Source organism: Aphelocoma coerulescens, chromosome 3 (genome assembly GCF_041296385.1).
Source record: "Aphelocoma coerulescens isolate FSJ_1873_10779 chromosome 3, UR_Acoe_1.0, whole genome shotgun sequence".
Taxonomy (NCBI): Eukaryota; Metazoa; Chordata; class Aves; order Passeriformes; family Corvidae; genus Aphelocoma; species Aphelocoma coerulescens.
This window is the reverse complement of record NC_091016.1, coordinates 30,070,140-30,086,852: the sequence shown is the minus strand read 5'-3', so window position 1 is coordinate 30,086,852 and position 16,713 is coordinate 30,070,140. Positions and strand designations below refer to the sequence as shown.

General features: G+C 42.2%; 1 protein-coding gene across 5 annotated transcripts in view; it reads right to left on the bottom strand.

Annotated features, from left to right (window-relative positions):
- Window positions 1-16,713, bottom strand: part of BICRAL (BICRA like chromatin remodeling complex associated protein) — a 141,673-nt gene that overhangs the window by 61,527 nt on the left and 63,433 nt on the right. For 2 of the 5 annotated variants that reach the window (XR_011149741.1, XR_011149739.1), the window contains one exon: window positions 9,425-9,565. The exons of 1 other annotated variant lie outside the window; for it this stretch is intronic. Coding sequence is in view for 1 of the 4 variants with exons in the window: in XM_069009678.1 (XP_068865779.1) it covers window positions 9,545-9,565 (21 nt within the window). In the remaining 3 variants the exon portion in view is untranslated. Of the gene's footprint in view, window positions 1-7,374; window positions 9,566-16,713 lie in introns of those variants that run through there. 2 more of the 5 variants (XR_011149740.1, XM_069009678.1) reach the window with 2 other exon arrangements.

Genomic DNA, 16,713 nt, shown 5'->3' with positions numbered 1-16,713 from the left:
TGGGTCAGAACTTTTGTCTTTGGAGCCTGCTACAACTTAGTTTACATCTTAGCATTACAAGCACTCAAAAAAACCTTGGCACTTCAACCCACGTAGCTATAATTCAATCCCACTCTTAACTCTAAGCTTCCCTACAAGCAGCCTGCCCAGAGAGCAGCTGCCTGCTGAGAGCTGCTTGTTCAGGGAAGAGGAGCGACGTGGCAAGCGGGCTCACTGGGAAGCACAGGCCTGCACTGAGCCATGCTGCTGCTGCCACAGGGGAGCAGCTTCATTTGGGCACATGTGAAGTGTATTGTGCTCTCTGCACAAAGCCATGCTTTGATCAGCTGCCTTTAGAAACCTGGAGGAAGCCCCTTTTAAATACATTATTTGAACATTTGGCAATAGGAAGCTGTTTAGCCTTTTTATCTGAAAGTTTCCCGGTAGGATACAAATGCTTTGGAAATCACTATACTAACCCTCAGAGGCCTCATTTACTGGTTTTGTCTTGTGAGCTCATTCCTCAGTTCCTCAGGAGATGGATGTGGAAGCTGAAGACCTTAAGGGATCACTCTACTTCTCATTTCTTAAGGCCCTAAACAGAAGGGCATCCAAATTAACTAGACACAGCTTTCAAATCCACTATCAAAACTGACTGGTCCTGTTCCCTCCAGCCCCTTTAAAGTCAAAATTTGCTTCAGCTTGTGCAAGCAGAATCAGGCTGTTTGTCCATCCCCACAATGATAAACATGAGTAGTCTGCTCTGGCTGCCACAACACACCAGCACATGATCATTTCTTACAGGCTGTGGTTCTGAACAGAGCTGAATTCACTCCCTGGGATATTCAGTGCTAATGCAAGGAAGGAGAAGGAAATTGGAAACTTTCTTCTGCAAATCCCACAAAGTATTCCATAGGGTTTTCAGAAATGATAGAAAAAGTCGCTCACAGACCTCATCAACTGTTAAGGGAACACAACACAGAAACAATAAACCCTTCAGAGTTCTTTGTGGAAAATAGATGAGAACAGTCTTTTGAACAAAAGCATAATAATCTGGCCTGTGAACATGGGATGTTGGCTGACTTGAGGGAAAACCAAGCAACTTAACTTAAAGGTGCTGCTAAACTTCTGTCCCGCCAAGACTATCCTGCAAAAAGCCAGTCCTGCATTATGACAGCAACTTGACTTCATTGGATGATGGGCACTGTAAGGAGATGCAGAATGGAGAGAAACTAAGCAGAAAGAAAACAAAATTTATTTGAGTTTTATTCACAAACCCACCAATCCATGGAAAATCGTAGTGTAGAATATGCACTGACCTCTAAAAATGAAAACCATGTTGAAAGGACTAAATGTCACTGTAGAATTAACAGATAAACAGAATCTTTCCCTCCAATGGCACCAGTACTATGTGACTTTTAATAAATTATGTGAAAACAGATTTACAGGCTCATGCCCCAAACTTATGCCTCCTTTGATAAGAAAACATGCAAACATAATGATCTAGAGAAGCAAATTAAATTCCCAGGACTGGATCATATTCAGAATAAAAACAAAGAGGTTCTTCAAAAGCTAATCTCTCAGAAGTTTCAGCACAACATGATACTCTCTCAAGGTGCAGATTTCTCTACCTTGCTGCTTAAGTATGCTTTACTATGCAGAGCATAACAATAAAGAGCTTTTTTCAAATTCAGTTAAAAGCTAACAAATTATCTTAAATGACAAAAGAAGAGAAACAAGACCCTAAACCATGAAATTAGAAGTTGTAGGAATCAAATTCTCAGACAAATATAGAGATGTCACTCTACTAATTGGCTATTAGATTCATTGGCTTTACTAAAATCTAGCATAGTGTTTTCTTTATCAGCTATGTCAGGCATTTCTGAATAAATATATTCAGATATCCAAAGCAACACCTGCAATGAAAGGAGGTGAACTTTATCATTACACTGACCTGTAAACAAAGCCAAATGCCAAAGGTGTTCCAGGGTGCATCACCCTAATGAAACTGGAGCTGGCAGTTGCCTTCCTACTAATTTCTCAAAATCCAAAACATGAACCCACAGGATTTACAGACCCCCCTCCCCAAAGCCTTCCCACTCACACCCTTTCCCATAGAACTTGCCTGCAGAAAGGACCAGTTCCAAAACATGGGAAGCACACCCCATTGTCTGCTCCTGTTACAGCTGCCACCATGGAAGTGCTGCACAAGGAACCCCAGTGGCAACAAACTTGTAGACTGGATTAAACCAGATTGGGACTTTAGCTGGTAGTGAAGACAGAGCTGTAGATGTCTTATGTTCTAATAAACCAAAGAAGCTTCAAGTTCAGATCCCTCTGGGGAGGGTTAACTTCCACAGCACAGCAAGAGGGTGTGAGAGCTGCTCTGGAGCAGAGATCACTAGGATTACGTGGAGCTGAGCTCCCTTCCCGAGTGTTGTCAGAAAAAAAGAAAATATTAAATACCTGGTTCCCAGGCTAGCTTCTTCCTACAAACTTCTCTGCAGAGCAATCCCAATTTCTGAATCAGCAAGGAAGACCTACATAGGCATATCTTGCATTCTAGAGGCATCATGTCAAGCGCGTGACTGATGTTAGTCCAGCTGGTCACTTCAGACCAGTTACAAAAGCACCAACAGAATTTACTTTAACAAGTAAGAGTTTCTACAGATTGGAAACACATATCTTTAACACATCCACATTCTCTTCTGCTGAACCTGTGGAAAGCTTAAGGATATGTAAAATACCTGCAGGCTGATATCCCAATAACCCACGCAGCTCCTGGTTTTTCCACATTCAGATTGATCTTCAGGCTGTAATCACTAATATTTGAGTGTTCACGTTACCAAAACCTGGGTAATTGGTTAAAAGCATGAATCTAGAAACTGTTAAATTCTTTACTGTGTTCTGTTATTTGTATAGATATGGGGCTACAGAGTGGGGCACTTAGGTTTATTTTATTATTTTTAATGAAAGATCATTTTCTCCCATCAAGTCCCTTACATGTACGTGTACCAAAACTTTCTCGGTCCTGGAACACACTGAGGACAGTTCTTCAACTCACCCGCAGAAGTTAAAACTGGGTTTTGGCATTTTTGTATTTAACTAGTATATTCATTGGTAATAGTCCTGCATTGTTCTGAGGAATTTCTCAAATAATCAAACATGACTGCAAAAAAGACTAATATTGCTTTTATTGCTTTAAAATTAAATGTGCATACGCATGATGCAAAAACTATATTAAGTAATCCAGTTTAATCTGGATAATTATTTTAAATGCATACTCGAAACCCCCAAATGTGTCAGTCTACAAGTCCACTTCCTATGTTTTTCTATCTGCAAGATCTGCAAGTAATTTAGTCTTGTTTTCACAGAGCGCAAAGACATTCCATTTGTTTACACTAGAGACAAATTTTACTCAATTGACGCAATTCCATTGATTAAATAATGGCTTTCTTCCTCATTTGAGACAATTTCGGCCTTATATCATGACATAAAAGAGGTAAGTGATTGTCATCTCTGCTCATATTGTGTGACGGGCAGATTATCAGGTATGAGCCTCACTGCCCAGTGACAGGACCTTTTCAAGGACTGAATGCTCATACCCTGTTCTGAAAACTAGGCAGATGATTAAATAAGTCAACAAAGGGTCAACTGCAGGCCAACTGCAGGTGATTTAACTGGAGGGACCTCTAGTAGGTCAAGTGAAAGAAAGCAGGTATCATTTGTCCAAGTTCTGCATTAAAAATACTGTTGAAGACCAGCTTCTGTGTATCTGCCACCTTTGTGATAACCCTTCTTTAACAAGATTATTGGACATTCAGGTCCTCTTTACAGACAAAAGTCTACATATTCCATATCAGCATGGAGCTTTGCCTCAGAATCAGATGCAGAATTAGCTGTTGCCTTTGAAAGATAAGGAAAATAAAATCCTTAGCAGTCCTAGTGAATAGTATAGCACTGTTGAAATAATTTCACAAGGAGAGAAGCCTTTGTCTAAATGTGTGTGCACAGTGCTAATCCCAAAAGCATTCCTGTACCTGTCCACAGGCTCTTCAAAACTTCAGCATATAACACAGCCCAATTTTAGAGCCTTAAACTTGTGGGACGAATTAACCAGCACACACAAGCCCAGGATGGCTCCGTTCCTTGGGTCAGCACAGGACATCCCGAGTGGGAGGCGTCACAAGCCTTGGCACGGGAGTGGCGCCGAGAAGGGCTCAAGCACGGGGATGATGCCCACTTGCACTTCATCTCTTTTTAGCTAGCTACCAGAAAAGGCTTTTTAAATCTTATTTCAGTGAAGTACCAGTGACATCTAGTGGGCAGCTCTTCTACAGTCGAGCATCTAGTGGGGCAAACCCGGTTAATTTTCCCATTTCTTTGACGGAGGCTGCAGAGCAAGGCTCAGACAGAGAATGGTAGATTTAAAAGGAAACTAAATTTTTTCTAGTCCGTTTCCCTGCTCTAATGCAGAACCAACTACAGCACAAGATAGTGATAAATCAAGGAGTAATGGCTTTAAACTGACAGAGGGTAGGTTTAGATTAGATATTAGGAAGAAGCTCATCACTGTAAGGGTAGCAAGATACTGGAACAAGTTGCCCATCCCTGGACATGTTCAAGGATGGGGCTTTGAGCAACCTGGTCTAGTGAAAGCTGTCCCTGCCCATGGCTGGGGGTTGAAACTAGATTAGCTTTAAGGCCCCTTTCAAACCAGGCCTTTCTGTGATTCTCTAATACTTGGTTTGTTTTTAACAAAAGCTCACACAAACAGACCTTAAAACCTTTCTGTGATGCAGCCACAGCCACACTGACCACACTTCCTCCTGAGCACTCCAGCAAGTTGGGCAGTGAATCACTTGCCACAATATGACACTCTTTCTTTCCCTGCTTGTCCTACTCAGGACAGACATGGGGAACAGGGGGTGCTTATAACTTACCTAGTTACCTGGATGAGCAATTGCAGCAGCAGGATATATAAATGGTGCAGGCAGCTTACTTACCTGCCTAGCCACTCACCTCTGCAACACACACATCCTCACTTTCTCACAAATGCATCATGGTTTGTCCAAAACTGGGGGAAATTCCACAGTCGCAACAAACAAACAAACAAGGGCATAACTAATGACCCAACCAAATGGCAGTACTTCATTCCAAAAGGAAAAGCATGACTCCTCATTTCTCATTTTCATCAAGAGTTTCAAAAACAGTCTGCTCAAATTGCTCTGCTCACACTGAAGATTTTAGGTCCACAAGCTAGGGTTTAGCACACATGCAACAGTAGCAGGGATTTTAGAAGGGACAAAACCAGGCAGCTGTAGTTCTAAGTAGAACTTACCTGCATTTGCCTGTATATAATGTATCAGCAGCTAATCCTTTCCTAAATAACACTGCCTGAATGATATTTCATTTCTTAAAACATGGTACAGACTTGTGAGGTTTCAGCAGTAATTCCAAACACTGAAACCAGCTAAAAGCTATAAAAACAACAGTAATTTATTTTCTGAATAAGATTCTACATAAGCACTTTATAGACACTCCTGAAACTTGCTTGAATAACACAAGGATTTTTTCTTCCTAAGCCCGTATCCAGACCTTGGCGGTTTCAGCTGCTGTGTGTGCTTCACACCACACAGCAACATCTGCTAGCAGTTAATTTGGAAAATGGGAGACTGTCACCACAAAATGTAGACCTTTTAAAATAAACACAAGAAAAATATTACCAAGCAAAAATAAAACTGCATAATAAATATAAGTGGGTGGTAGCTACACACTGGTAGAGAGGATTTTATAATAGATCAAACAAATCACCAGACTGAAACTGCCTGCCAAAGTGTCAGTTTCAAGAGACTGATGTTGTCAGACTGAGATCTAGACCTCTCTCTCATCTTCCCTTGCCATTTCTGCCCCTGGAAATAAGAAAGTCCTAATTTTCTATTTACTTTCAAGGAATGGTAATATTAAAAATATAAATTTCCAAACCTAAATTTCCAAAGTACTCTGTCAGCAAGAAAAGCTTGGTCTTTCTTCTTTATGAGCTCTAACTTACAGAGGAGTGAAGGAGTACACTCCCTCCCAACATCAGATGAAATATGGCTTTAAAACAAAGTCAGAACTCAGTTGCTAGACCTTGGTGGAAGTGTTGTTCCCAAATGGACAAAACTGTTTGTATTAAATAATGGGGGTTGGGAAGAAAAGCAAAGTTTTTCCTTATGTCTTTATATTCTTCTGCGTGAACAAAATTAAAATAATTCTGCAATCTTCAAAAAGAAAAAAAAAAAGAATATTTATTTTTAAAATGTAGGAGGAAAAAATTCAGTGGTCCAGGTGGTATCAACTGGCAGAGGTCATTTTGTGAGCCTTGCCAAGTGGGGCTTAATAAATGTTTTTGTCAGGATCACATTGAAAGAAATATCCTTCTCTCCTATGCCACTAAACCTCAGTCAGGAGTCACAAGCCCTCCCCTGTTTCCATTTAACTGGGAAGCCCACTGGCAAAAGGAAATTTGCAGCTACAGCTATTGATGGAATCTCCTGTACTGGCTTTTCTCCCACTTTGGTGCTCTTAGGGAGTCTCCCCCAAGTTTTCAGAAAGACTGTAGCATCTTTAGTCATGCAGCATGTTGTCTCAGACGAGTCAGGCTTGTGCTTGGCTCCAGCAGTTCAGACCTGTTGACTGATCACAGGGGAGTCTTACACACCAATGCTTAGGGAGAAGGGCTTTGTGCAAAGCTTCCCAGGAATCACACTAAAGAGAACAGTTGTTAAAAATAAAGTTGGAGCATTAAGGCTCTCAACTGGAGTGCTCAGAGTGTTTTGGTGCACAAAATGATTTGGATTTGGCCAGTAGGTTTGATAAAGTTCCAGCTGAAGATAGTAGGGAAACAAAAAATGCTTGTGCTATCATCAATGGGGCAGAATAGAATCCCTGTTGAACATCAACACTGATGGGGGGGATTTAAACAAACAAGCAAACAAAACCCACAGAGATCAGCTACCTATTTACCATTCACAGATATTTACATCTCTGTTGCTTTTTTCCCTCATTCTGCCTTTTTTTCTGGGAAGACTGGAAGGTGAAAAGTGAGTGCAGAGAGAGCCACTTTCACGGCTCCCTCGCATGAATGCTGCTCTCAGCAATTGAAGTTTACTCTTGCAAAGGGCAATGCTTTCAGGTGGCTCCAGGCAGCTCAGGCAGTGCCAGCTCCCCACACATGGCACCAGCTCTGGGAGTCTCACCTGGAAGTGAGAGTCTGAACCAGATTTGTCTACAGTGCTAATCTCTCACAAAACCAGCTGAAATTATTGGAGATTCTTGACATCCCTGCTGCAGTCTAAAATCCCCTCTACCACTGGTTTGGGCCATTTCCATCCCTCACACAGGCAGAGTAAAAACTAATGCATTGATATAAAAGACTCAGGTAACTTCACAATCAGCACCATAGAAAGTCCACAAAAAGAGCTTTATAAATAAAGGATGCTTTGGAAACATATATGACCCAAAAGAGCAGGAAAAAAACATGAAATAATGGAGCAAGATTCTGAGCAACTGTTCATTCATGAAGTGCTGTCCATCCTGTTCCCTGTGCAAGGCTGAGCAGTCCCTAAGGTGCAAGCAATGTACAGGTGGAAAGGGCCTCTTCTGCAGTGGGAAAAGGCATTTTGGACAGGGGTGAGCCCTGCACACTGATTTGTCTGGCCCCTCAGGTCTGCCAGGAGCTACAGGAAATGGTATTCCCTGCAGCAAAAAGCTGGCTTTTGTAGGCAACTGAATGTGCTGCAACTGATAGGACTCAGGTCAGATGTCAGAGGAGTTCTGGTGCCAGAAGGGTGATATATGGCTGGCATGAAGGGGATGGGGCGTCACCATCACCTTCCATCTGAAGATATCAAAGACACAGTCAGACATGAACAGATAACATCCACTGACACTTGGGGAAACAGGAATGCCAGTGGTTCCAAATATTTCTATCCCCAAGGTAGTCCCAATGAGTTAACCCCTGTGGAACTTGTAAGTATGCAAGGATATATGGTTATCAAGATAGAGAGAAACAGGAAGAAAAGATTTCAACCAGCAGTTTCGGGTGTGCCAAGTGACTCATTTCACTGTTTGACCTGAAGAGGGGTACTAGCCTAGGATTCCTCTTCCTTCAGAATGGATACATCCAGCAGACAAAGCTACATTTGCTATGGGGTGTGAAGCTGTTACTGCCACCCCCCTGCCCTGAGGCTGTCTCTATACCCCAGACAGCCTTTGGCTAACCAAGCCTGGTAAACCACGTCAGGCCTAGGCTGTTTCCCCCACTCTTCTGTTGCCATGAGTGCAGCTAAGTAGCTCTCCATCCTTTTGCTCTCAGTGGGGTGAGGTCAGCACACGGCACCCCTCGGACACCCCAGCACTGGAAGTGTTTCCATGCAGGAATCACTCTCTGTTGTCAAACCAAACCGGACTAGAGCTTGCATGTTGGAGAGTCTTGTGTCTGTTTCACAGTGGTGATGGTGATCTGTTCACGTGGGAAATATGCTGTGTGTTGGCTGTGACTTCATCCATAATCCATAGGAATCACAGGTTGGGAATAGCACATCATCTGACACTTTTACTGGAGGTTCTCACTACCCTTTTATTACTGCAATATAAAGACAGAGTCTGGCATTTAACTTTAATGATCTAATTATAATTGTCTGAGGGGCTCAGCTCTTTCTCACTGAGCGTGGATGTCTCACATCCGTACTGACGACTAGGAATCTTCCCAGTGTGGTACAAGCGAATCCCTGGTGGTTTATCTGCCTTACAGGCTTTTACAGCTCAGATCTCCATATCCTTACGTTGCATTGTTTCTCCAGAAACTGCACTACACATTTCAGAGCTGTAAGTTATGTTCCCCATTTTGGTTCTTCAGAGCAGCCAGTTCTCCCAAGAAGCATTTAAAGGGCTCCACTGACACAGCCTGGTTTGAAACTGGCAGGCGACAATGAAGACACACACAAGTCAGAGCAGCTTTTGCTCACACGCTTGATTTGCTGTTCGGATTCCAGAGCTGGTTTTTACGTCTGTCACAGGGTGTCTGTCATCACTTCTCTTCAGAAGCCCAGCAGGGTATCCCAAGCAACAGCAGCTTTGCAATAGGGAAGAAGGTTCCTTTCTTCCCAAGGTTTTTTAGTGGCAAAATCTCAAACAACAGAGTGAAACAGTGTGTGTCAGAGCCCAAACTGAAGAAATTTTAAAAAAAACCAAACCAAGCAAAAAAAAAAGCTTTTCTGCCCACCCATCTTTCCTGTGAGCCTAAGCTCTCCCTGACTTATGGCAAGCACCCTGGAAAATACAAGATTTTTCCAAATTAGAAGACCATATGTCCCAACCACAGTTTCTTTCCAGGGAAAATCATAGAAAGTCCTCCCACATTCATAGTCTACTCCAGTGGGAACCAGAAATTCTTGCTTACCCTTTCTCCTGGGATCCTATGGGAAGAATGAACAGGGAGTGGTTTCAAGGAGGACTTTGTGGTACTAAACTCCAGACATGACCAGCATCACTAATTTTTAAGCAGATGCCTTGGAATCAGTTACATTCTGCTACGTTCTCTCTGCAAAAAGAAAGGAAAACACAAGTTCTTCTTGGTTTCAGACTCCCCCCTCAGCTCAGGACATGCACCACCACACTTCTGGTGACCTGTCCATCTGATGCTCTCATCCCAGCTGCTGGCCCCTCTGTTACAGCCATCCCAGCATCGCAAGAACCAGAGGGCCACAGGCACCCATATCCTCTACACACAGCTGTGGGCACAGGACCAGTTGCACATCAACTGAGCCTGCATGTCTACTGCATTTCTTCAGTCCCTTTTCATCCATCAGATCCTGCTGATGGGACCTGTCCCAACACAAAAATAAAAACAATAGTGCAGTCATCAAGAGGCCACCACTGCAGAGGCCACCACATGGGCCAGAGAACACAGGAGCCACAAGCAGGTGGCTCCTCAAGCCATGGTGCACAATCCAGCCAAGGACCACACTGGGATCCCTCCTCTGAGAGCCACAGCACACCTTCACCACCTCTGCTGCTACTCTGGGAGCAAGATGCAGGTAACTCCTAAATGCTGCTCTCCTCCCAGAAACCTGACCCAGATGCATGACCCTTCCCAAAGCTTTTTCAATCAGCTGCCCATGTAGGGTCCATTTAAAGTCCCCTTTTACCGTTCCTTAATCACACCAAATATGCACTGCATTGTGCCTGGGAATTGAATTCTGAATTCTAAAGATTTCTTTGCAGTGATTTGAGGCTGTCCCGGCAAAGCCTTTTTTTTCCAGGGAGATTGAGGAACATCATATTCATCTGTGGGCTCCTAATCCCTTCAGATGAAAGACTACTTTAAAGAGTTCTTTTCAAATTACTTTCAACTTCTTTGGTTAGATCTTACAGGAAAGAATCCACAGAAGATCTTATCTGAACCCTGACATGCAATGACCTCTTTGCTCCATTTCATCACTGGTTCCACAGTCATGTTATTAGGGATAATACTGGGAATTATAGGATTATCTCAGGCTTTCAGATACATTTTACATTGACTAATTTATTCTGTCTGTCCTTTCATGAATGCCTGATGTAATATCTGAGACAGAGGGTTCATAAGACTTAAGGTATCAAGCTTTCACCTTATCACCACTGTTTGTGGTCTTATGGAACCTCAGCCTGATCTGCAGCTGGGTGTTACCAGCGTGTGACCCCAGACATGTGATGGTACATTAAAAGTGCAATTAAAGTATCTGGCTAGCATATCCATGGATGGAAAGTTAATGAGCTGGTGCTCTGCGTACGCTGCTGTGCATGTGAGTCGTATCTGGCTGCCATGTGTGCCCAGAAGCAGTTCTTTCTCAGGGTATGCTGAAAAGCTCTGTCACCACAAGTCAGGAGCACCCTTGATACTTTTCATAAGGCTCCAGAGGAAATTAACGTTGGTTCTTCCAGGTTATAGTTTTTATATGCTAAAAACCCCTCCACCAGCTGTATCATATGGAAAACAGAAACTGATCAGAACACAGAAACTGGTCAGAACACAGACAGGTAACATAATCCACATGCAACTGATAATTCAAGTACAGGTCTGATGTTCAGCATCTGACAGAATGATAGGTGAGGCCAGAGTTGCTTCCCTCCTTAAAACATTCTGTGTCAGTGGGAGAAACGAAAGCAACACCAAAATGTGCAGCCTGATCGTGACGGAAGGTGAGCTGTAAGAAGAGAATAGTTGTTACTGAAGGTGACCTTTCAGTCTGTAGTAAGTCCCTGGTAATTTCAGTGTGCTTTGTGCTAGGACATAGGTGACCAATCTGCAGGAATCAGGAGATTTTCTGTATTCCACCAAGCTCTGAATGATTTAGCCCTGAAGATGGAGTGGATATACAGTAGCAATACACACTCTGCCCTTGTTAGTGTTGCCAGCAGAGAACTGAAAGGCACTCAGTTTATAAGAAGACTGGATGCTGGATAACTGCCTTGATGAGACACAGAGATAAAAAGCTCAGAGGTCACTCCCATGGTGATACATCAGTATAAAACTGGAATAATGCAGCAGTGAGTCACACCAAGGACATACCAATCAACCAATATGAGGGCTCATTTCCTGACACACCACATATGAGATATGGGAGAGCTTCAAAGCAAACCCTCCAGACAGCATTTTGGGTGAACTATCCCTTCTCCCATTTACTCATTTGCAGATCCTTTCTGTGGAATAAGGCAAGACCATTTATACATACAGAGACAGGCTGTGTTTTATGGCCACAGAGGAGGCGTGCTCAAAGCAAAATACATCTTGTGCCCAAAACTCAGCACCAATTTTTTTCAGTAACTATCTGTACTAGTAGCTTGTAAATGCACCCTTTAGATCTTAACTCAAATGTTGAAAATGTTTGAGTATAGCTGCACAGAACTTAACATTGTCCACACAAAAATTCCTCTTTGGAATCCATAATTGCTCCTGTATCCTAATTTGCTTTTTCCACTATCTCTGGATTTGGCTTATCAGAAGAATTCTTCTTTTAACCTGGTTTCATAGCAAAGCAAGGTCTATCTTCATCAACACACAATTTATCACAGAGAGAATGAAGATTTACATCTCTTCTGCCTGAAAAATGAAATAAGCTATCAACACAGCTCAGCATGTCTGCAACTGCAAAGTCAGTGGAGCTCACTCTCCACTGGCATGAGAAAGATCTTGGTTACAGAGAGGGTCTTACACTTTGCCAAATTTAAAAACCTTAGAAGTCTGATTTTCTCATGGCTGAGCTGCTTCACCCATACAAAACCAAAGCCTTGAACCAGGGCTCCACTATTGCAAACAATAAATTAATTGTAGTTCTTAGACACCAGCATACAGGTTTTTAGATGCAAGTTAGTTTTTAGCAACAAGCACGGTAGCACACCTGGCTTGGTACGTAGAAGGCAGGTAACAAAATTTAAATCCCCATTCTTTTGATTTTGGGCTGTTTGCTGTCACCCAATGCATTCCAGCTTGAACCTTTTTCCACAGGCATGACACAAGTAACCCAGCTTGGCCAAAAGGAGACCCAGGCAAACAGCATTTGCCTTTCACAAGCCACCAGACTGCTGTGCAGACAGGTCCCCAGTGCCAAAGCAGGAACCAGTCCCTTTTTCTTTCCCATTGCTATTCCTTTCATTGCTGAGCAAAGGAAAGGGTGCAACTAAAAATAACGTATCAGATTTATGCCTGGCCTGCTGCATGCTTTCCTAGCTTGTAAATGCATTACATGTGGCATCTAGGAATAAAGTGCTCAGCCTCAAAAAGGAAGGGGAAATACATAGGAATGAAACCTTGTGTGGGAATAGTTGGTGCTGTTCTGCCCTGCTTAGCACAGTGAAAATGCTGCTTCAGCTGGGGCTGTGTTTTCTCAATTTTAGCTGCACTATGACCTCAGATGACCCAAGCTGAATCTGACCACTGTACATTTGATCCAGAACACCGAACAACCGGTGTCATTTTCAGTCAGTGCTAAATCCAATCTCACCTAGATTGAAAAGCCCTTACATCCCATCTCTAATCCCTTCGGTTCCATCCAAGCAGTGAGGCCTATAGCAAACACAGTACATGAACTTTAAGAAAAGCAGGCAAACAAATCAAGTTTCACAGAAATCTAAAAACTCAGATTTCAGGAAATCAACCCCAGTAAAACTCTCCATATTCTCCAGAATGATATTTCTCTGTATTGCTCACTTTCAGACCATTCTGTGACAGTAAACAGATTTTATCTTTTTTCAGTCTCTCTCGCTATAAGACCAGACTAAAGCAAAAAAATATTCATTACCTCTTTCTGGCCTCCTAGAAAGGTACATCTTGCATGGATCTTGCAGGAAGTTTAAAAAAAATTAGTTACAATTTTAAAACATTTTGCTTCAACATGCCAAACATTCCATTTCACATTTTTTCCCGTAAAATCACAATTCTCAGCCACAGCCACTTCATCAGGATAGAAATAGCTGATTTTCCCACAGTCTCTCCAACAAGTCAGACAGCAAACCTGCGCTACGATGGTTCAATTTCATTGGAGTCAGCACCTACTGAGCAATGTGGTTTTGGTTTCTTTTAAGCATTCAAGAACTTTTCTCATAACAATGCCAGATGGCCTTGAATCAAAACCTTTGCCTTCAGCCTGTCACCTCCAAATTCACTGCTGATAGTCTATGGGCTTGAATTTGAATATGAATACACAGAAGATGTTTCAGATTTTTTTTTTTTTTAATAAAATGAATTACCTCTGGAATGACAAATCTTCCAACTGCATTAGCTGTTCTCTGGCTTTCACTTGCCTTTCCAAACATCATGTGAAAAAATGAGAAAGAGGGAAACGAAAGAAAGATTTCTTGACTACCATCACAAAAGAAATTGTTCCTTAATTACAAACAGGACACCCGTAAGCTGAGAAGTGAAGAGAAGGGCAATCTATACGACCTTTCCCCATCATTTTGCTTTGAAATATGGGGTAGGCAGAACCAATTGATATGAGCAGATTTAGTAAGATAAACACCAGTGGCAACTTTTTATATTTAACAACATCAGGCCTTCTCCAGGACAAAGAGTCACAATGAGAATACTCGTTATGTACTCTTCCAAAATGTACTGTGTATTTAAAAAGAAAATATTTGCTTATCAGTTGTTGCTGTATAATGTCAAGCACACAGTAGCTACATGATATGTTAACCTCACCCCCAAGCTACAAGGAAATTGAGTAGATAGTTGGTTTTCTAGTGTCTTTAAAGTAACTAAACATGAAAGGTCAGACTTAGAGAGAACAGAAGATAAGCTGCCCAACAAGGCCTGCAGAGCTGAGGAAACATGCTCATGTGCAATGGATATCCCAATGTTTGCTTAGAAACATGTCATAAATGTAACATTTAGTGATGGTTTAAAGCACCCCACATGAATAAGTGGTGGAATTTACACAGGAAAAGAAAGGACATCGAAGACCTCACTCAGAGAGTAGAGAGGTGGCTATTTTAACACTCTTAGACCAGTTTTAATTAACTTTATGATATACTACCATAGTTGCTGGTCTTGTGATCATGCACCACAGTCAATCATATTTCCCACAGAGGGCCTGCACTGAGACTCAGCCTCAGAACAGCGTCTTGTACAAATTTTTTGCCACAGTGTATTAGCACTTTGTGATGACAAAATGATGATGAAATGGGAAAAATGTGCCTGGACCTGCCTGGGATAAACCCTGCCCCCAGCTGCGCTCCAAAGTTCTCCTGAGACTTTTCCATGTGCCATCTCAGTCAGACAACATTCATGGGGACACAGGAGTGGGATTCACAGGACAGAAACATCATGTGCCTCCTTTGGCCATCGTCCTGAGCTAAAGCTTGGGCTACACTTCAAATAAACTGGTGAATGGATGTTGGAAATTCGCTGCCTTAAAGGAGGTGCAAGTGCCAATTTGAATGAACTCTGCTTCATCTGATATTCCCTCACTGTATACTTGTGACACTGTACTTTGCCCTAATTTTTATGAAATTTTATTTAACTGAAGTTTTGAGTGTTCCCCCTGACTTCCATAAGTTTGGGGTTTATTGTACACCAGTCAGTTCTCTCACACGCAGTGTACAGTGCCCAAAAATTTCAGGTTAATTAACTCACATCTGGTTTTCCACAAACAGAAACACTGTGTTCTGCTGCCAACTACTAATGCTAGCTAAAGTGCTTTGTGCTCTCTCTTGTTTGGGGATGAAACCAGTGCATCTTTGATTTTTAAATCTATATTCTGCACGTCTGATACCTTGTTAGAAAGCCAAGGGTTATTAATTTCAAAAACAGAAGGTAGAGTTTAATGAATAATGAATAGCAGCTGTTGGAAGCAAATCTTTGTAGCCCTGGGACCGTCTTTCCCTATGTTACAATTACACTTTGATTGACCTCAACAATAACTAACAAGCATGCCCAGCTGGATCATAAACCAAGTATATACTATGTCCAGATATGGTGTAAAATTTCACATCAGTGAAACGCTCACTGTCAGTCTAACTTCGTCCCATCATATGTCAATCAGACTTACAAATAAACTTACTAGAGCTGGGACACGGTTATTTTCCAAGGGAAAAGAAGTTCTTTACTGGCAATGAATGAACAGTTTAGAAAAATCACAATTACATCAGGATGGCTCAGTCTCTGAAGAAAAGCCTTTTGCCATGACAGACGTGTGGGGCTTGTTCACTGTGCAAATATTTAGGGGCTTTAAGAAGGAGAGGCAGATTCCAGGCTGCCTGAAAGAGCTATATCCCCATAGCTGGGAGGCTGAAAGTAGAGAAAGGTGAAGTTTGGGTTGATCAAGCAGCTGACACATTTTCTCTGTGAAGGAATGAGCTGCACTGGGACCTGGAGCTTTCAGGGGTCTGTGGGTGGGAGGCCAATGGGGTTCACTGGGGATACAGTACCTCCCACCTGTGGATAACCACATAGTGCTACACCTAAATTTGGGATCTGTCTAAACAAATGGGAATAAAAATGCAGGGACAAACTGTTTACATACACAAAACCAGAAAATTCTGGCCCGTGTTGTTTGTTGGATGGATTACTCACAGTTTTACATCCTGTCTTGTCAGATAGGAGCTTTGGTCTATAGCCAAAAAATATTAGGGATGAGCCACTGGTGAATAAAACACTCCAGCCTCTGGATTTATATATACTCTCAGCTTTTTAACACTTTATCCTCCCTCTCCTGACAGTTCCTGGTGAAACAGAGAAGCAACACATCTTTCTCTCATTAAGTCATTGGATTCTCCACTTAAAACAGTTGTATATTATTAGTATATACTACTATTTGTATTATTTTTCATACTGCTAAATAAAACAAATTGTCATAATTTCTTCCTGTCCATGAACTACATTAGTACAGACCCAAAAATGTTGTTACAGGCACTTTCTCAAAGGGCACAGCACAGCCATGCCAAATTACTTAGATACCCAAATATCCCTGGTTTGGTTTCCCACTTTAATTTCCCCAGTGTGCTCTGTGAGACCCTAGCATGGCACCTCATACAATCTGCACTGAGGAAGTGTCAGCTCAGCTTGCACGTTGTGTTTTCTGCACTGCAGAGCTGGAACTGCACATCCTGCCTCTCTTCATCAGAAATCGAGGTCAAGCACATCCCATCCCCTTGCAGCTTCCCCTCTTCTGCACCTCGTGTAACAAGCTGAGAATAAAGCAGATCACATAACAA